This window comes from Periplaneta americana, chromosome 2 (assembly GCF_040183065.1).
Source record: "Periplaneta americana isolate PAMFEO1 chromosome 2, P.americana_PAMFEO1_priV1, whole genome shotgun sequence".
Classification (NCBI taxonomy): domain Eukaryota; kingdom Metazoa; phylum Arthropoda; class Insecta; order Blattodea; family Blattidae; genus Periplaneta; species Periplaneta americana.
In genome coordinates this window covers 193,663,133-193,685,989 of record NC_091118.1, presented here as the reverse complement: position 1 = coordinate 193,685,989, position 22,857 = coordinate 193,663,133, and the positions used below count along the sequence as shown (strand labels likewise).

The window sequence follows — 22,857 nt, the reverse complement described above, 5'->3', positions numbered from 1 at the left end:
TAACAGGTCTGTAAGTAGCAGTGCTGCCCTTCTTTGCTAAAGCATCCGCATTCTCGTTTCCCAGGATTCCACAATGCGATGGTATCCATTGGAATACAATTCTTTTATTGAGTGATATTAATTGAGAGAGCATTTTAGTTATTTCTGCTGTTTGAGATGAAGGTGTGTGTTTAGAGATGATTGATAGAATAGCTGCTTTGGAGTCTGACAATATAACTGCATTCTTAAATTTATTGATGGGGCATAGAAGATTCCTGAGACATTCACTTATTGCAATTACACCATCTTTGTATGAGCATTACTAACTTGGTATGCCAGTTTTGCCAGATTTATAATATTAAAATGATTTGATTTTAAACGAGAGAGCACTAAAATTCATTTCTGGCAGACATTACCTTCTACAAAGACTGCACATTTTAGTGCATCTCAAACTTTATAATATAAATCATCATTCACGACAAAATCAAATGTTTCGAATGAAAAGTTTTACATTATGCAAAAATAAGGGAGAAAAATGTTCGAAAAGAAGAAAAATACAGGAGCTGAGAGTCTGTTAAAAATTGGGGCCAAATAAGGGAGATCCTGGGAAATATGGGAGAGTTGGTAACCCTGATGACGATGACGATGATGATGATGAGCACCTTTTCTTGTACGTAATTTTGATACATTTCTGTTGGTGTGGAAAAGAAGGCTCCAAGGCCTTAACTTCATCGGGGTAAATAAATAAATATACTTTGAATATAATATTACCCCTGTTTTCTTCGCCTATTATTAATAATTACAGCTGAGAGAAATGTTGTAGTGTGATAATTTGGTCATTATTTCCTTTCAGGTTCTTCGACACCCAGATCATGCCAAAGTGGGTGTTTTTCTGTGGGCACATCATGAAAAAATTGTAGTGATAGATCAAACCTACGCGTTTCTAGGAGGTGTGGATTTATGTTACGGCCGCTGGGATAATCATGAACACAGGTACTTCCTGTTTATACGTTGTGGAAGTTACATGGCTGATATATCAAATACATTTGCTTATCATTATGTGCATTGTTGTAATTGAAAGGGAAGCAAGGAAGGAGAAACAATGAATATTCTCTTTTTGTATATTTATTGTATCTGCATCACACCTACAACCAAAAGAGTAAAAATTTTAAATGAAACAAGATAAGCATGTTTACTTCTTCCTCGAGTCTTATCACTGCCACCATTAGGCCTGCCATTATTCATGTTGCCTGTCTTCTTTCTGTTAGCAATGTTTTGTCAGTTGCTTAAGAGGTATTGAGTTACTTGGACTTATTTCTACAAATTTAGGGTAATATACAGTAGACTCCTTTTTAACGAATCTCTGAGTGATTACTTTTTTTTCCCCTTTAAATGGAGGTTTTTTCTTAAAAGAGGGTTTACACAAAATGGGAAGGAAAGGCTAAAATAACTATAGTAAAGGCAGAAGAAATAGGTGGGTTTTTGGTGTTGTGCAGAAACTACCCACTCCACACTTTCTCTAGCGGTTTATGACCTGAACAAAGAGACCTTCCTGTCGCTGTGTTCAAATGCAGGTTGTTGACAAGTGCCCGTCTGTGATACTATTGTGTTATAGCTTGTTCGAAAAAATATACCATAATAGCATATTAAACAGTATTTTTAAATACTAATCCCTCATAATAACCAGTATTTTTTTATTCTAATCATGCAAGTAATCGCTGTCATGTCTCAGTCGAGCTCTGGTATCAGAATTAATACTAAAGGCGTTATTTATCAAGTTTGATGTTTCTTGAAAGATTACGTTATTATTTTATTTGTTCTTTTAAGTTTTCCTATAGCGCAAAACATTGAATGGAGGAGTAAGTTATTTGGGACAGAACCATACACCAAGCAGGCTCTAAGGGTGTAGGAGTCGGGGTAGTGAATGAGGGGTTTGCCATAGCCGCCTATTTTTTCTGCCTCTAGTATAGTAGCAACATGTGTGTTATATACCAAACATTATAAATTTAATTAGGCTTACAATTATTATTTACAATACATTTCATTATAATATTTTCTAACTCTTCAAATGGTGAGGCACAAATGTTTTTCTGTTTGGTTGAACTCGAACCACACTGCAGCTCAACATTGAAAATTTCTTCTTTCCTTTCCATCATTCCATAATGAAATAGATGGCAAACCATGCTTCTTTTTTTTTTTTGCCATGTGCGATACTGTTATATTATGAGGATTGACCTCGACATCCTGTATTATTTTCACTTTCTGTCCAATAGTTAATTTCGTCCGTTTAGTCGCCATTATAACGATGCATAAACTAACAAAAAAAAAAAAGGTTGGAAATAGGATCCTCACAACTCGTGAGAACTAAACAAGCAAAGCAACCACTCTGTGAAAGCAACGCAAAGCAAGGTCATGAAGAACAAAAAAGAATAATGCCACCATGCGGTGCCGCATTGCTATCGATTGAGATGCACTATCGAATATGCTGGTACTATTGTATACTGGAAGTTGAGTCGATATTTCGGGCTTCATTATCACAATATCTACTTGAAATATATTCCTTAAAAGCGGAATTTTCCTTAAACCGGTTTTCTTAAAAGCGGAATTTTCCTTAAACCGGTTTTCTTAAAAGCGGGATTTTCCTTAAATTGGTTTCCTTAAAAGCTGGATTTTCCTTAAACCGGTTTCCTTAAAAGTGGGAATTAATTACATTATTCTTGTGGTAATTTGGCTGGGCCTTAATAGGCTATTTCCTAAATTTAAAAGTCATGTTGGATATCAGATAAGTGTTGTGAAGTTATATCGAATAAATCATTATTTTGTTTCAGTCAGTCACTTATCATTTATCAATAGCAGAAAAGATTCTGTTACATCAAAGGTACAATTGTTAAAAATCACGATATTTTTTACTTTCATGGAAGTCATCTTCAGGTGATATTTTGGCAAAACAATATTTGAAGACTAGGTGAATATTTAAATACAGTGAAACACTTATAACTAATCTGACCATGTGTGCTTTACATAAATTAGTGGAATAACATACATGGTTTTAAAATAACATACAGAGTAGAAAATCTTCCATTAATCATAATTGTGATATAATATGTTAAGGCACATGCAGTGTGCTTAAATTATTGGATTAAAATCATTTAAAATGTTTTTAAATTTGTTGGCGTTGGAAGGCTATATGATGTGAGTTGTGAAGAGGTCTCAGTCTATTCGCCGTGGTGAGAGGTGTTTTGTCTGAAAAAATTGATTAATTGAAAGGTCATCAATTTTGAAAAGTTAAATGATTGAAACCTTGAAAGGGAACGTTAAAACGGGGTTTTACTGTATTTATTTATGAAATCTGTGTGTATGTGAATGCATCTGTAAATTTTAATTAAGTTGTAACTTTTTTCAAATTGAAAAGTATGTGAATTTATAATAAATTAATTATTGACAGTACTATCTTTTTCTTGCTCTTATTTATGGTTACCAAGTTAGTAATGATGGTAATATTATGCTTATGTTGTGTACAGACTTACAGACACAGGCAGCGTATCACAGATATCGAATCCCTTCCTTCCAGTTCGCAGGAAACATACGTCCAGCCATCCAATGACGAATACAAACGTACCCCACACCCTAATGCACCTTGCTATGGCAACAAATACTGTGGTGGGAGTCCTCAGCACCTCGCAGTCTACATTAAACAGGTACCAATAGTGTTGCTTTCTTTTTTTAACGTGAAACATTTAGATAAAATGTTACGGAAGTTTCAACATTGACGTCATTTACGTAGCAACGGCAATGAGTTATTCACTCTATTCTGACGTCACTTCCTTAGCAACGGATCAGACTCTTGCATTAATTAATATGGTGTTTGCTGGAGAGAGAGAGTTTCTCGTATGAATTTTGTTTCTTACTTCACTTATCACAGATTCATACAGTTAACAGCTCTCCAGCAAACCAATTCAGATGAAAAACAATAATTCCATTTTAAATACTTGTACAGATATATGGTGTGTACAGTGTGAACCTTAAGTAATGTCATTAAATTCAGAGGGGTATTCATTGAGATACTTGAAACAAAAAGGTTTAATACAGTTTTGCTCGTTTTTGCTCCCTTTTTCGAGATAAAAATTGTTTTATATGAAACTATGAATACCTGACATTTTGGAAGTTATTTGCTTCCATAATAATGAAACATATCCCTCTGAATGGTTTTCTTTGTGCTAAATATTTTTTATTGAACCTATACATCTTCAGTTCCTGAGTTTCATTAAAGGAAAAGACCTATACCACTTGTTTAATAACTATAAAAATATTTCATTTTTTAACTTAAGCTTTGTGGTAGAGCAGCTGGCTACGGACTGAAAGATCCGGGGTTCGATCCCAGGTGGTGACAGGATTTTTTCTCGTTGCCAAACTTTCAGAACGGCCCTGAGGTTCACTCAGCCTCCTATAAAATTGAGTACTGGGTCTTTCCCGGGGGTAAAAGGCGGTCAGAGCGTGGTGCCGACCACACCACCTCATTCTAGTGCCGAGGTCATGGAAAGCACGGGGCTCTACCTCCATGCCCCCCAAGTGCCTTCATGGCATGTTACGGGGATACCTTTACCTTTTATAGACTACTATATAGCTATCACTCAGTAAATATTACAGAAATGAAGATCTAACTTCAGATATTCTCTAAACCTACTTATATAACCCCAAAAGCTTTCACTTTCATATCATCAATAAAGCATCAATCTGTATAATAAGTAACAAGAACTCACATCATGGCATTCACTATAATAATATTTCATTTTTAATGGTAATAATGTCATCAAACATTCTTAAGTTTTGTAGTTTTTAATATCCAATACACAGACAGCTGTACTCAGAAAATTACACACCAGAGAATCTGACCTGTAAATTTTTTTTAGTAAATCTTCAAGTTTCTAATAACCAATATTACAGAAACATTCTGAAAAAGTTACACAAATGAAGATCGACATATTGGTATTATGATGTCAGAGAATCTGAGCCATCTGAACTCTAAATATGTCGTAGCCTTCGTGTGATATTGTTTATTGTAGTGTTTTTGTGTTTTGTTTTATTCTATAAAAGCCATTATTTCTGAAAACTGACAACAGATGGATTTTGGAAAATAATAAAATGATGTAGAAAAACTGAAATTTCACTAAAAACTACTATTTTTCTGAAAAATTTTGGGTTCCAAGCTTCAAAATGACGGGTCATTTATTAAAATCTGTTCAGCCATTTACCCATAATTTCCATTACCAGTTCAAATTATATATATAGATATTTCAGAGCATGTTTTGGTTTAATTCCCTAAATTGTAAAACCAAACACACAGCTTCCTGACTATGAAAAATAATACAAACTCCAGCGCCAAATTCGAATTATTACATGAAATAGTACATTATGCAACGAGCCTATAATGATAGTAATTAAGACGCAAGTATGTTTGTTTATGAAACGAGCGCGAGCTTCAAGTTTCATACGACTTTTTATGCTCGACCATATTTCTAACTTGAAATTACCGGTATTCAGATGTATACATTTTATTTGTATCTGACAAGATCAGAAGTGACCTTGTTCTAGGTCGTGAATTGTGAGATGTGCGCAGACGCGAAAGTATTGATTTTTTCCGAGGAACAATAATGTCATTGACCCGTTAAACTTGTTATAACCTTGATTATTGAATTCGACATTGAAAAACGAGATGACAAATTGAGTTTATTTGAATATTATTTACAATTAACGCTAATTATTATAGTAACAGAACATAACCTTCTGCGACAGTATTGGATTTCCAGCCTCTGTGACTTTTCGCTAATTCTCTTTCGATTGCATATCTGAGAATAATCGATACTTGCGGTTTTATAACGGTACAAAGCTGACTTGTCATTGGCTGAACACCTGTAAGCTGAGTTGTCATTGGCTGAACACCTGTACTTTAATGAGTAGGTGTACTTTAATGACATGCATTAAAGGACTGCTACCAGGTGTATAATTACTACATTTCGGCATGGTCGAGCATAAATATATATAAAATTGACTGACTGTGGCAGATTGACATTTGCAGAACAGCACTTCCGGTTTAAAGAAAGGGTGATTCCGGTCAATAAAAACTCAGCTAATTAATTAACCGAACGTCATAGAAACGAAACTGATATATTTTTGAAAACTAGAAAGTTCAAGCTTTCAGATGACTTAAAAACAAAAAATCAAATTTTTGAAGGTGAATTAAAAATTAAGGGTAGATGAGTACCTTAATTAAGAGATGAATATGTGTGTAGTAAGTTACACATCTGTTTCAGTGAAGAAGATGAACCCCCAAAACTACGATCAAATGATGCATCGCAGCAACCGCCACCTACCATTGAGGTGACGGGGCCAGACAACATCAAGTGCAACACACCTCCTTCAGAGCGGCGCAGCTTGTTGGAGGTGGTGCGGGAGAAAACAGAGAATGCGAAACAGCGAAGTAAGCAGTGGATGACCTGGCTGTCACCAAGCGAAGAGGAAGCGGAAGAGGAGGCCTGTCGCAGTGAGAACACTGAAATCACTCAAAGGTAAATAATTATTGTGGTATAACATTACATTGAACGGTCTGCCTACTTAATTCTATGTGATCAGCCTCATGGGCTAGTGGTCAGAGCTTCTGACTACAGTTCATGAGGTTCTGGTTAGAGCACAGAAATTTTTCCTTAAAGGGGAATGTTCGTGTTCGTCCATGGTCTGGAAATTAGCTTAGGCTTAGGTTTAAGACCTCTCCTGGCACTTCATAATCATCTTATCATAATATCATCATCGGGGCAATGTAACTCCGCCTTCCAGGTACCTCAACCCCAGAAGTGGGTTACAAATAAGCCATTGCCAGGAGAGACCAGAAATGTCAAATGACAACCTGGTGGCATTGGATAAAAAAAGTACAACAATGTAGAATAAGTAGGAGCCCTATTTTGTGGTGAATTAAAATCCCCCAAAGTGGTGCTTAAAACCTACATAAAATGATGGATATTTCCCGGGGGGAGACTGAAGTAGGGCTTTTTTTTTTTTAACAAAGCAAAAAATTAAATTTCCTTATTTCACAGAGAGTTATTATACATTATCACCAAAATAAAAACACATCATTGTTTCAAGATTGTCAGAGCAGAGGCTGGTTAGCCTGTCAGAACATCTCCATAAGCAGAAAATGCCCTTTCACTTTCTACATTAGTGGTAGACACTTCACTGCAAACAACTCATAGTCTTCAAGTAAACCCTTCAAAACTTGTATCACACAATCATCACTCTCTGCATTTTCAGATACCTCCTTTATTTGCATCTGTAGTGCAGTATAACCCTGTACAAAATCTGGTTTAGAGAGTCTTTTAAACAATGGGATCTTATTTAAGAGTTCTGTTACGTCATCAATTCTTGCTCTAAGTAAATTTGGGAGGTACATAAGTCTGGCTATTGCTCGAAATACATTTCCTGCTGAGTCATCATTTAACAATTTTGTGAGTTTTTCCACACTTTTTGCTGCTAACATTTTCAATTTTTGATCGAGTTTGTTTTTATTTTTGTATGGACATCACTTTATTTGCAATGCTATTACATATATCTTTGCGCTCCCAATTTCTTCATACGTTAGAATATTTACCTATCAATACGTGTTTTCGAAGACATAAAATCCTTCATCTTCATATTCTTGTACTCTAGAATACACGGTCATAACTTTAGATTTTCCCATTATATAACAATATTTTCGTTTAAAAACACTACAATGTACAGAACACGATAGAGTACAACAGATTTCACACACACACTACAATGCACTTCTTACAAGCCGCTTCCACAATCTACTTCTTTCCATAGTTCCAATTCTCAGTATTTCCGTTTCGCTGCACTACCTCTCAATTGGCCGATTGTCATGGTCAAAGAGTAAAGAATTGTTTGTGTTTTAGAAGTGCCTTCCATCTTTTGGAAATTGAATCAAATTTAAAATTGAAAGAGTATAAATTTCGCGGTAATTGTGATGCGTATTTCGCTATTTGTTAAGAAATCGTCTATTTCGCTTGCAGATTGATTCGCCTGTGTTGTGTATTGTGTATTCCACTTTTCAGTGGTGTTCATGCTAGAGTAGCAGCTGCACTGTAGAACTCATTTGTGGTGTAGTCCAACATTTCAGAGATGCAGTGCCCGCCACTGCTCATAAAGAGTGGCTATCTCTTAATGGCACAAGAGTGGGAGAGGGATGTAAACACAACTTCAAAACGTGACGGCATTAATGGAACAGAGTGTACGAGTATATTGCTCTAATTGGCTGTGATTGTTTCTTAATGTTACAGTGAAGGTGAAGTGGTACAGAATGGTGATGCAGGACATCACCTTAAGGTAGAGGATTATGGAAGTATTAACAACTTGAATGGATTGGAGGGCAGTGCAAAATACTGGGTAGGCAAGGATTACACGAACTTCATCGTCAAGGACTTCACAAATCTGGATCTTCCTTACCAAGGTACATAACTGAGTCATGGGAAGGAGTAGCACTTTTATTTTAGAAAAACTTGGTGCTTAATAAGGTTGTTGTATTTGTTAAAAATCTGAATTGTTCTTGCACCAATGTTGTGTCAAAAATCACTGTTTTATGCAACTATAAATTATTAGAATTGGTTCAAAATAAATGACGATCTTTTTCCCCCAAAATCTGACCATTAATGAATTGATTGTAGACGTACAATAATATTTCGGAATATGTATGATAAGTCTTTCTTGTGTTAAATTTTAACGTACCTTGTTAACATGTTTCGACCTATTTTGGGTCATCTTCAGAACTGTTAATAAGGTACGTTAAAATTTAACACAAGAAAGACTTATCATACATATTCCGAAGTGATACAGTGTTAAAAGCTGTGTAATCAAGATGTACAATAATAATTTGTTCGATTTTTAGGTCCATGAAGTTAAAAGGAAAAAATTATAATAATTGATTTAGTCCTAGCAGTAATTTAGGTTTTATATTGATGTGTTATAAAAACTGTGCAGTGCTCTCGGCAAAATGATGTCGGATTACTGAAATTACAATATTAGGAGCCAGATGTTTTTAATTTCTCCAATCCTAAATGTTGTTTTAAACTTTTCCGCAATTAGGGTTATGTATTGTATTTGCCGAGAAGCTAATGAATTAAAAAAAAAAAAAAAAAAAGCAGAAATAGTATTTCTCGTGGAAAACCTCAGTGTTAGTCATGAATATGAAATGTTTTCTGTTTAACAAAGTGATTAAAATCTGTCATTATATTGTCTTGTTTTATAAAATTGTTTCCTTTTAATTTATAGGTGCTAAATTTGAGGTTAATTATTATAAGTGAAGAGTAGAAATAGGAATCAGATATAAAAATTATTTCCAAACTTTTCGGAAATTTTTAAGAAAGATAAAACAGAAACACGCGTAGTTTTGTGAAGTAATTGTGAATAATTGATAATTAAATTATGTGATATTAGACAAAATTCAAAATCTAGAATAATGCAGTTGCCCCTAATGGATTTTTCAGGACAATGGAACATTTCCACATGAGAGCACTGAAACACACGGTCACTTTACTGTAGCATATATGAGGGACGGAAGAAATAAATACAAAATTATGGTAAATAGTAAGAAAGCTATTCTGATATAAAGATATCAGTAATTATTTTCAAAATATGCACAACCTAATAAAATAATGAGTGGCTTCTGTGGTGACAGTGAATGTATTAAATCGTGGTGCCCTCATAACCTAATTGTAATTGACTTCGCTGTGTTCTATATTGGATACGTCTTGTAACACACTAACAGGTGTAAATTTCTTTTCCTTTGCTTATTGTACATTACTTTAAATTATGCATAAAGCTTTTCTGAAAATGCAACTTCTCTGATGAATATACTGTACTCTGATGTTTCTAATCATAACATTATTTATGTAAAAAAGTTCCTTGCTATTTTTTATGTCTTGAAATGTAGTCGATTAAAACCTTACTAGACTCTAATAGCCTAGCATATCAAAAGAATTATTTTCTTGGGGGAACTTAGCAGAATTTAATTTTCCTTGTGTTAAAGATCATTTATATAAGGATAGTGACCAATAAGGGTGAATTACGTCCGAAGTTTTCCTCTCTAAGGACATAGTTTTTTCATATATCATCATGGAGTCCCCAGCTATATTTCGTCTCCAAAAGAACGAGTACTTTGCAATAAAATTATGAAACTGGAAACTGGTTCTGTTCTTGGAGAGATGTGTTTTTGAGACGAGCAATAAAATATAATTTAACAACTTAAAAATATTGTTTAATTGCTCATATCACCAGATAATGTTTACATTTTTATGTTAACGCGTACATTTTCATTGTGTGTGGGGCATCAGACCATGGTCTCTTTTAAGCAGCCAATCATTATACTCTATGCTATAACCTTCCTGAAGAGCAGTATTACTTCTTGGTGATATTTCGAGCACAGAAGGAAGCTGGATGGCTAAGTTGCTGCAAGATCACCTATTCTCTCTGTGATAGATTTTCTGATAAAAAATAAATTCATTTAAAAAAATGGTCAAATATATTTCTTCTAATACAAAATAAAAAAATATTATTTATTAAGGAATGTAGTTGAAAAGGCATGATATTGTAAACATGAGTTTCAGCAATAAAATAAGAGATGGAACATGAAAAAGTTAACAAGTTTATGAGTTATGAGGGAAACACTTCATCGCTGTACAGTAAAACTACCACCATTTTGAATTTTTAAAAAAAAATAAATAAATATAAATGATTTTTTTTAAATCGTAAAAATATTTTTTTTTTTCGTATAGCAGAAGGACAGTGTCTTACACATATCAATTTTCATTATTGTACGAGGTACAGTAATGGAGGAAAAAAATGTTGAATATTTCCAAAATTTTACTGCTTTAAGCTGTACCTAACCCCTTAAGCAATGGCAACTACAACAAGAGCAACAATTAATATTTCTAGAAATTAATTACGTATATAAAAATTTGAGATGGGCAGGGCATGTAGCACGAATGGACGAATCCAGAAATGCATATAGAGTGTTAGTTGGGAGGCCGGAGGGAAAAAGACCTTTAGGAAGGCCGAGACGTAGATGGGAAGATAATATTAAAATGGATTTGAGGGAGGTGGGATATGATGATAGAGACTGGATTAATCTTGCTCAGGATAGGGACCAATGGCGGGCTTATGTGAGGGCGGCAGTGAACCTCCGGGTTCCTTAAAAGCCAGTAAGTAAGTAAGTAATATAAAAATTTTAACTCCAAGTTCGTCTATCTGTCTTGTCTGTGTTTGTCTGTCTTTGTATGTGTCTATAATACGTTTCAAGCATAAAACAAAATATGTATATTTGAAGGGAAAGCTCAAGTTTTTAATTGCACAATTTATTGTACATTTATCCATTAATTTTCTCTTTGAATTCTCTGTTGAGGTAGAAAAAAATGCGACATAAGAGTATGGGAAGGTAGAAAGTGAAAATAAGAAGTCTCTCTTTTTTTTTTTTTCATTCTCTTTATCGAGAAATTTCCAAATGTCTGGAAATCACACTTGCCACATAGAAAAATAGTTAATTTACATTGTAAATTTCATGTAAATATCTGAATGAGATTGTTTTTATACAGTATTAATTGAATGTTATTAGGAACATACTAGGATGTGTTTGTACTTTATAACAATCTGACAGCAGCAATATGTATCACTCTTCTGTTCGATCATTTTGGCAGACCTGGTGGATCGGAATACGACCCCACGCATGCCTTGGCACGACATTGGAGCAATGGTTCAGGGAGCTGCTGCTCGTGATGTGGCACGCCATTTCATTCAACGTTGGAATGCCGTCAAGGTCTGTGATTTATAACACCTATAACTTTACGTTTTGGTTCACATTCTGATATAAATCTCTTTTTCATATTTCTTTGCTAACCTGTGGAATATTTCAGTTTCACTTTCTCACCGCTATATATACAGTAGAATTTGGTTATAGCGACCTCGTTTTGTACGACACCTCGCCTATAACGTCAAATAGTCTGTGGTCCCAACTAATTCTCCATAAGACATATGCTTTTCTACCTTGCTTAATACGACAAACGTATATGCGTCTACCTCGCGTATAACGTAATTTTCAACCTCAGTTTGGAATAAGATTGTCTAAGAACCAATGTATTTTAAGAAATTTTGTTGAAATCTGGCGAATTATTTATTGTCCCCTTCTGTCATAGACTTCTGAAATGGAGGCAGATTTCCTTTAACCCGCCCGAATTCATGCCGTATTAACGGCACTTGCATACGATCAGTTTCGGCCAGGTAGTTTTCACTAAGTGCACGCATTTTAGCGCAGTATGGCCACTAAAAGAAAAGTTTTAACGTTGGAAGAAAAAGTTAGTGACTCATCAAATTGAGAAAGGAATTTAAAAAAGCTGACGTGTGCACAGTCCAAACGATTTGGAAGAGCAAGGATAAAATTGTTGCTGCAATTGAACAGAATGGATCGAAGCTAGGGGAAGGAGCAGTGAAATTGTAACTGAAATAATGAATATAGAACGTAATTTAGAAAGTGTGTATTGGGAAAATAGGAGACAATAGAGTAAAATGACTGATTACTTGACTCCTAAGTAAAGAAGTTTGGTGAGTATTGAACAAACTGTTTTAATACAGAATATTGTATTTATAATTGTACGTGTATTTTATTACGTTCATGGTAGGCTTAAAAGTGAATACTTACCGTATATAAATCTAAAATAAGCCTAATTAAGTTTGTTATTTTTCATTTTCCACCTCACTAGACTGATAATATGAAACTCGGTTACTACGACACTTGTTTATAACAACATAAATTTTAAGGTCCCTTGGATGTCGTTATAACAGAGTTCTACAGTATGAACTCATTCTGCATTACACTCAAAGTTCAGTCCTGGAGACAGACCTAACAGATGTTTCTTCATCTCCCTTTCCCTGATGGTGCTGCCAATATACTCGTAAAAAGCCCCGCTATATAGAGATGTAGGTAATAGAGTTGCCAACTTTTTTTTTAAGAAAATACGGAAGACTAAGGAATCGACAAAATTTCACATACAAAATTGACAAATTATTCAGTTCAGTTACTGAAAAACAACTTTATTTTATACTTCGGCAGCTAGACTTAAATTAAGAGTATTTTGAGACAGATTTTGTCTCACGTAATAGTTGAAGTCGACTGCAGTTTGCAGCTCTGATTTGGTTAAATGTGTCGTACTCCTATTTCGAACATCTGTCTAATTATTGTTCATGAGATAAAACATTCTCTTTGTATGAGCTTTTGAAATGTCTCATATTGAAAATCTTTTCACGTAGCATCGAATTCCCAGATTTCAGGGATACTTTAATACAAAAATCACCAATGTATATAATGTTTCAGCTGATATATAACCATTTAAAAATATTGCATTTTTTTGTGAAGACTCTGTACATTCTGTAGTGGAATTGAAAGAACAACTGAGTTGTGAAATTTGAAGGTGTCTATGGGTTTCTGTGGCAATATCCCTTCTCCTTTTTTCGTAACCAATAAGACACTATGAGTTACTGGTAAGCTTAGAACGAAACTCGCCAGTTTTTCCAGATTTTTAACATTAAGATGGTTTGATTTTAAACGAGTGAGCAGCAAAACCCATTTCTGGCAAGCATTACCTTCTACAAAGACTGCACATTGCAATGCATCTCTTGAACAACAAAATTCACCACATAAATCATCACCATTCACGGCAAAAATAAGAGAGAAAATGCTCGAATAAAAGAATAATATGGGAGCCGGGAGTCTGTTAAAAATTAGAGGCAAATAGGGAGATTCCGGGAAATATGGAAGAGTTGGCAACCCTAGTAGATAAACACACATTAAAGTGAGTAAATAATTAATTTGCTTATGTAATGTCATTATGGAGTATGATCAGATGGTTCGTTAAATACTGATATAGGCAATAAATATGAATAGCATACCTACTCATCAATCTTTTATTTTCAGCTGGAGAAAGCAAAGCTGAATCTAGCTTATCCACACCTCTTGCCCAAATCGTACGAAAATATTGGAACATGTACACCTATCACAGATGTCCCACTGCATCGTGTCAATTGTCAGGTAAATATTATGTCATGAAATACATTTTATTTATCGCTTGGAATGATTCTTTGTGATCTCTGTATCTCTCTTTGCATTCTAATTAATGCATATGTGAGAAATAGGATAATATTAACTTCTTTAACTTGTATTACTGGGCTGTTTGTCCAACATTCGCAGGTTCAAATCAGTAATAGATTTTTAAGGATGACTATTACACTTTTACTACGTCATACTACTTTTGACCAATAAAACGATATGAAATAATGTGTTTTAATCATTCATGGCTGTTTATCGCTACAATTTGTTTCTTTGTTTGCAGACATTTAAAACTGCAAATTCTTTACGGTACTATAAAACATGCTTCTCTATCGTAATTTGTTTACCACATAGATAGTCAACTGAAAATGGTAGCTTCATTCAAACACCTCAAAATCTGTGCTTCAGTGGCTGGCCATGATAATATCTTTGAAAAATATTGGAGTGCAAGAGGTCAAATGACTTTATTGTCAAATGCCTGGCATTAGAAAACAACAACAACAATTTGGTGAAGCTAACATCAGTAGAATAGAATTTTAGTAAGTAAATTAATGTTTTATTCTATTAGAGTACTTTATTTCTTCTAATGTTTATATACTTTCTTCTAATCGTGTAATAGTCAGTTAAATTCCACTTGAGTTTCGATTTTCTCTGGATAAATCAAAACCTCTAGTCAGATTACTGTTGATAAAATTCATAACGTGATATTTCATAGAAAAGAAGTAAAGTTGAAAGGCTTGTGTCATAGATTTATGGCATGTAAGAGATCCTTTTCCTGAATGACTCCAAGCAAAATTGACTGGCCAGTTCTCGCCAATTTCGAAGTTCAAGCACAGTCTAGTATATACAGTCGCGAAGGTCAATACGTAGTAAATATGCAAACATTAGATAGTTGCTCACCACTAGGATCGCTAATATCGCCTCATTACAGGCAATGCAAAATAGTACCGTCACAGTCTATTGTTTCTAGCACCCTCAAAACTCAAGCTTCGTGACTGTATATAGTAGACTGTGGTTCAAGTGTAACACAATGAGTCCATGTATGTGTCGACTGTAATGAGAAATAAGACGATGTTGATGAGCACTGACAATGACAAGTTGTGTGATGACTGCGACGAAAATGACGATTGTGATGTCGACAATGAAGATGATGACGACGACAACTAAGACTACGATGATAATGATAAGGCAGCAACGACAATGATGAATAAGACGACAACGAAAATGATGACGATTAAGGCAACGACAATGACGATTGTGACTAAGACGACGTCGTTGATGACGATGACTAAGACGAAGATGACGATGTTGATGATGACTAAAATAATGGTGATTAAACGATGTCGATGGTGACGATGACGACAATGATGACTGACTAAAACTTCGACGATGACGATGATAAAGTGGCGACGACAATGATGACTAAGATGACGTCGTTGGTGCCGATGACTAAGATGATGATGACTGAGGTGGTGGCGACTGTGATGACAATGACTATTATTGTGACTTGTTGATGGTGATTGTTGTGATGGTAAGGATAATAACTATGACGAGAATTATAATACTATGTAACGAAAGAATAATGCTGAAACTGATCAGGAAGAGAGAAAGAAATTGGTTGGGTCACTGACTGAGAAGAAACTGCCTACAAGGAAACTGTAGAAGGAATGGTGAATGGGGGAAGAATGGGGCAGAAGAAAATATCAGATGATAGACGACATTAAGATATGTTGTTGTTGTTTTCTAATGCCAGGCGTTTGACAATAAAGTCATTTGACCTCTTGTACTCCAATATTTTTCAAAGATATTATCATGGCCAGCCACTGAAACACAGATTTTGAGGTGTTCCGAATCCATTTCTTGGTTTGAGTTGCACAATGGGCAGTTAGGGGACTGATATATTCCATTTCTATGCAGGTGTTTGGCCAAACAATCATGGCCTGTTGCCAATCTAAATGCAGCTACAGACGATTTTCGTGGTAAATCGGGAATTAACTGTGGATTTTGATGCAGAGAGTTCCATTTTTTCCCTTGAGATTGTGTTATCAAATTTTGTTTGTTGAAGTCTAAGTATGTAGATTTAATAAATAAGATATTAAGATATATGGATCATATGATGAGACAAAAGAGGAAGGCAGAAAATAGGAAAGATTGGAGAATGCTGGGTTTATAGTGAAAGATCTGCCCTTGGGCAGAACACTATGAATGAATGAATGAATGGTTTTTTATTGTGATAGGGACAAGGAAGAGAAGTATTCTGCCAACACACTAAGATTTCATTTTGTACAGATATTAATGTGAACTGCATAATATTTTTTCGTATCTTAACATTTACAGCAGCTTATAAAATTACCTCTCTGAACATATTGATTGCAGATTCTCCGCAGTGCTTCCAGCTGGAGTGCAGGGTTTCTGGATGTGGAAACACTAGAGGAGAGCATTCATGAGGCTTACATTGAAGCTATCACGAAAGCAAAACACTATGTGTACATCGAGAACCAGTTCTTCATCAGCCTCGCTGTGCAGAACTCATCTGTGCGCAATCAGATCTGTGAAACACTTTTCAAGCGCATCATGCGAGCACACAGGTTAGCTTTTTGACCAGTCCAACTTATTATAATGTCATTATCCTTCTCGTCCTCATTTGTCATGTATTTACCACTACCCTTCTCTTCACCCTTTTCTTTTACACCTTCTTTTTATCTCATCGATCTTCTCTTCTATTGATCTCTCTCTCATTGCCCATTTCCTTATCTTATTCTTCTCCTTCATTGTTTCTCACGTTTGAGCAAATTTCTCCCTCTTCATAATCACATAGTAAGAGTTAATCCGTGACACTACAGCCCGTGAAGGACCTAGACCGACCAGCCGGCTGCTGGCCTCACGCTCACATGCCGAAGCAGAGGTGGACGATCATCCAACCAGAATGGAGGTATCGTGTGGTTAGCACGATGATCATCCCAGCCATTATAGCTGGCTTTCGCAACTGGATTTCGCTACCTATCGCAGCTCCCCAAGTGCATCACAATGCTGGGTGGGAACCACCGGTCCCATACACTGGCCTTAATTTCATGAGAAAAGTTTTCCCCCATGAGGACTCGAACCAGCGGACATTCCGTAACACGAGTCCTAGGCAGGATGCCTTAGACCACGACGCCATGGCACGGGACCATAGTAAGAGTTACCACCATGAAAATCTTAAAAAGTAGCGATAGTTAACATCAGACATACAGGCAACCTTTCTGTTTTTCTTGACCTCCCAGAGTATTCTTCCTCAGTCTTGAAAAATACGGCATTGTTTGATAAGGGTCCTGGTTCCACTCAGTTACGGTATTATTTTTGACTTTGTTTATATTAACATTTTCAAACTGTATCTTATTTTGAAGTTTGATGTTCAGACATCTCTTACACATCTGTTTATGGGCTATAAAAGTTTCATTTTGGCTGACCTTATTCATTTTGTTCCACTTCCTTTAATCATTATTCCAGAATTGTAGCTGCACTTCCATCTCTTTCCTTTTTATTTTTTATCGGTTATTTAACAACGTTATACAACTACTATGTCCTGCGCCATGGCGTCGTGGTCTAAGGCATCCTGCCTAGGACTCGGGTTACGGAATGCACGCTGGTTCAAGTCCTCATGGGAGAAGAAATTTTCTTATGGGTCCGGTGCCCACCCAGCATCGTGATCCACTTGGGGAACTACGATAGGTAGCGAAATCTGGATGCAAATACCAGCTATAACGGCTGGGGGATCATCGTGCTAACCACACGATACCTCCATTCTGGTTGGATGATCGTCCATCTTTGCTTCGGCATGTGGGCGTGAGGTCAGCAGCCGGCAGCCCTTCATGGGCCGTAGCACCACGGATTATTATTATTATTATTATTATTATTATTATTATTATTATTATTATTATTATTATTATTATATAACTACTATGTTGTTACTGTCCTCATTATCATCATCGTCACCGCAGGAAATGTCAAAAGTGTGGTACGTACCAGTTACATCATCTCACTTAACATATGTTATATCAGTCAGTAATGTGAGTTACATTTCCAGGGAAGAAGCAGTGTTCCGTGTGTTCGTAGTGATGCCCCTGCTGCCAGGTTTTGAAGGTGAAATAGGCACTCCATCTGGCACAGCCTTGCATGCCATCACACACTGGAACTATGCCTCGATTAGCAGGTAGGATATCTTCCATGTGTGAAATTGATTCAGTGTGATTCCTGCAGATTATTTTGTGATGCCTTACTCTCCATGTGTTCAGGGGCAAGGATTCAATACTCAACAGGCTCAAGTCCGAAGGGGTCGAGGACCCGAGTCAGTACATCTCCTTCCACGGATTACGTACACACTCCGTGCTTAATGGAGACCTGGTAAGTTTTACGAACTTATTATCGCCGTCCTCTCCTTTCCATCTTCCTACTGCTAATCTTCTTCTTTCTGTCCTCATACTCTACTTCCTCAGTCCCTTTTCCAACAACATCATCATCATCATAATCACCACCACCACCACTACCATCTCTGTCATCATTACTAGCACCTACGTCATCATCATATCATCATCATCATCATCATCATCATCGTCACCATCACTGCCACCCCTGTCGTCATCACTGTCATCCCTGTCATCATCACTACTGCCCCCATTCTCGTCATCACTACCACTTCTATCATCATCACTGCCACCCCCGTCGCTATCACCATCGTCATCAACACTACCACCCCTGTTGTCATCACTACCACCTCTGCTCTCATCATCACTACCACCCCCATCATCATCACTGCCATCTCCATCATCATCACTGCTATAGTCCCATCGCTTTTATTTCCAGCAGCCAATCACGTTGCAGGTCGGCTACATTTAAATGTGTGCGTCTTGTCATTCGCTACTGATGATGTAATGCATTTCCTAAGGCTCGATAAATACTTAATATAATCGTCCGCCATTTTGGCTCTTTCGTTGGCGTTCGCAGAAATTACACGAGGACGTTATTTGCCGCTCAATTATTTGCTCAATTACAGTGCGTTTGATTTATTATCATAGGAGCTACGACATGATAATGTTTAACGGTGAAGAAAATAGATTCCTCATCTGGTAGCTCGGCAACGAAAGAACAGAAATGGCGAACGATACTACCTACTGTTCGCGCAACTTATCTGGGCAGCTAAAAGAGCGGGGAAGCGGGGTGTAGCGAGGTTGCTTGTAGCGGTAGCATGGTAGGAGAGGGGCAGCGAGAGAGCACTAGGGACCCCAAGTGCCTAGATAAGTTGCGCGGACAATAGCTAGACTTTATAGAGCCTTCACTTCCTAAGACGTAAGCAAAGGGGAGGAGGAGTCACACCGGAAATAATAGCGACACAACTATACCTCTGCTCTCATCAACCTGCCACCCTGTCATCACTGCCCCCCCCCATCGTCATCACTGCCACCCCCTTCGTCGTCACTGCCTCTTCGGTCATAACCATCATCATCATCATCATCATCATCATCATCATCATCATCATCATCATTCCTGCAGTATATATTGACTACACCCCAACTCTGGCTTCTAGCAACAGGCATCTATAATGAACACCGATCAAAATATCCCTCATTTCTCGTGAAAAACAACAACTGAATATACTACAGTGGACTATAGTGGACTTTATGTTGTCAGCAAACAGCTGGATACATTAAGAAGATTGATCATCATCATCATCATCACCGCCACTCTCACCATGGGTAATTGATGATACTATCGAGTAAAACCTGTTACCTTAATCATCAGCATCATCATCATCATCATCATTGTCGTAACGTATTAGCAACATTGTTATCATCACTACCATCAAGACCATTGTCACTATACCATCATCAGCACAACTACCATTACCGCGACAAGCACTTCCAACATTATTACCAGCATGATTGCAATCCATCACTATCACTACAATCATTACTACTCTGGCTACCCTAGCAGCTACATTGAGCACAACAGGAACAATTATTGAAAGTAATAATAATAATAATAATAATAATATTAATCATCATCATCATCATCATCCATCATCATCATCATCTTCATCGCGACTTTAACAGCACCCAAGTCATCTAAGATATTGAATGAACTTCTGAATGTCAGAAAATGAGGGGTGTTTGTATAGAAGATTTGTTTTCGTTTTTTCATTTATTTATTTATTTGTTAATCTCTATATTTATTTATATATTTACTGTCAGACATCAAATCAATTTAAGAATAGGCTAACCAGATATTTTTCTAACAATTATTGTGAACAATAATAGCTGTTTCAGGTTTCTTAATGTTTAATGGTTATATATATCACAGATAAATATCTAAATTATATCATTATTATTATTATTATTATTATTATTATTATTATTACCCTATTATTATTATTATTATTATCATCATCATCATCATCATCATCATCATCATCATTATAACTATTTCTTAACAGTGTTTATTATTGTCACACTAACATTAGTTATCCAATTTTCATTATTTACTTTCATGTTGTTTTATGATCTAGATATTAATGTAATAACTGTGTAAGCAAATGTATTTAATTAGAATTAGAGTCTGGCTGGGCGGAAGAGAAGGCCTCCTGGCCTTAGCTCTGCCAGATTAAATAAATAAATTATTATTATTATTATTATTATTATTATTATTATTATTTATTTATTTATTTATTTATTTATTTATTTATCTATTTATTTACTTATTCACTTATTCATTCATCCATTCATAGCCCTACGTATCTTTACACCTGTCTATTTTCTTTTCCTTGCAGATGTCGGAATTAATCTACGTCCACTCCAAGCTGCTGATTGCAGATGACCGATTAGTGATCTGTGGTTCAGCCAACATCAACGATCGCAGTATGCTTGGCAAGAGAGACTCTGAGATTGCAGTCATCGTCGAGGTCCGTACAATTCCATAATTACCCACCTTCTTCCCAGTCTCATGTTAGCAGCGAGTATATTCTTTGCTTCTGTCTCTTCGCGAACAGGATGTGGACTTCGATAAAGGAATGATGAATGGCACTGCGTACGAATGTGGCTCTTACGCTGGGTCCCTGAGGAAGTACCTGTTTCGGGAACACCTCGGGCTACTTGGAATGCAAGTTCCAGCAGATCACAGCGTGGACGTGAGTGACCCAGTGAGCGAGGACTTCTACAGAAATGTCTGGCAGCGGATCTCCAAACGTAATACAGAGATATATGAAGAGGTAAGGTTACTGAGAGCTACTTGTCTTCTACATCACTAGGTAGAACTCAGTATCAGTCCTTGAACTTTCAGGGTCGATTTCTAAAACACGGACGAAATCGTGGTTCCGAGCTATGGCTTTTAAACCGCAATCAAAATCTGAATCCTTGTGCGATTTCTAAAATGAAGTCAAGATGCGGCTTGAAGAGAAACTACAGCTCATTGTTTTTATATATGGCAACGTAGCAAAGAATCGATCTTTATTCCTGATCAACAGTCAATATTATAAAGAAATTAATATTTTTATTGAATTGTAGTAGGCTACATTCTTTTGTTCTGAGACAAGTAATTGTTGTATGGTATTTACTCATTTAGAAAATATATAGATGTTTAAAATATTGGCATTACTTAGTATTTAATAGGGAACAGATTTTTAAGTGCCAAAATGAAAATAAATATTGATCTAATAATTAGCACAAGTCGAGCGTTTATGTTGTTGTTTATCCTTCGTTCATAACTACTAACTGTCTGAAAATTCGTTTCCAAATAATTAATAGCGAAAATATTAAATTTTGCATTTCTCGAAACACGTTTTCTATAATGGCAAGAATGGACTAACCAACCACTGCATCACACTTGCTCTCTAGTGGAGAGTAGTGCAACTATTTGATACGTAGGATAACCAACGTAGTCTAAATGATAAATACAATAATAAACAGTCTTATAGTACATTATAAGTTTTACAGAATAAAGTATTAACATGATATACTCGTATAATGTACGAATTTTAAGAAATTAATAAATAATAACCACGTCAGCTCTGGTTTTTGAACAATGTTTATGTTGGTGCACTGAACTTTGGATGTGAACAGAAACAATGAAGGAAATAGAACACATTATTATTTCACTGTACTTCGGGAGAAAACAGTTTTTGTCTCTCCTGAAAAAAAAAAAAAAAAAAAAAAAAAATTATGCAAATCTAGTCTTTCAGCTCCCTGTAAAGCAGATTTTAATAATTTCAAGGGAAAAAATTGTTCCGGGGCCGGATATCGATCCCGGGACCTCTCGTTGAACGTACCAGCGCTCTGCCAAGTGAGCTACCCGGGAACTCCACCCGACACCGTCTCAACTTTTCCATTTATATCCACACAACTTGCGTGGGCTGACGAAACGCCAGAGACCCACATCGAGTGCACACAATCTCTGTGTGACTTGGAATTGTGGTTTTCTGTTAAAGTACACAGTGACGTATATATTATGAAAATCTAGTCTTTCAGGTAAAGCTCCCTGTAAAGCAGATTTGAATAATTTCAAGGGAAAAATTGTTCTGGGACCGGGTATCGATCCCGGGACCTCTGGTTGAACGTACCAGCGCTCTGCCAACTGAGCTCAGTTCAACCAGAGGTCCCGGGATCGATACCCAGCCCCGGAACAATTTTTCCCTTGAAATTATTAAAAAAAAAAAAGATTTTCTGAAGTTAGGCCCTTCTTGAAATACCCTATCTAACTATAATGTATAAAAA

The 22,857-nt window shown here is 36.2% G+C and overlaps 1 protein-coding gene across 5 annotated transcripts in view; it reads left to right on the top strand.

The window, feature by feature from the left end:
- The window catches only part of Pld (Phospholipase D), a 151,859-nt gene that overhangs the window by 101,071 nt on the left and 27,931 nt on the right, over positions 1-22,857 (top strand). For all 5 annotated transcript variants that reach the window (XM_069819218.1, XM_069819219.1, XM_069819221.1 and 2 more), the window contains exons 11-21: positions 833-972; positions 3,501-3,677; positions 6,291-6,545; positions 8,307-8,476; positions 11,715-11,833; positions 13,985-14,098; positions 16,493-16,704; positions 18,183-18,308; positions 18,391-18,499; positions 20,919-21,050; positions 21,138-21,356. In XM_069819218.1, coding sequence (XP_069675319.1) covers positions 833-972; positions 3,501-3,677; positions 6,291-6,545; positions 8,307-8,476; positions 11,715-11,833; positions 13,985-14,098; positions 16,493-16,704; positions 18,183-18,308; positions 18,391-18,499; positions 20,919-21,050; positions 21,138-21,356 — 1,773 coding nt within the window. The remainder of the gene's footprint in view (positions 1-832; positions 973-3,500; positions 3,678-6,290; positions 6,546-8,306; positions 8,477-11,714; positions 11,834-13,984; positions 14,099-16,492; positions 16,705-18,182; positions 18,309-18,390; positions 18,500-20,918; positions 21,051-21,137; positions 21,357-22,857) is intronic.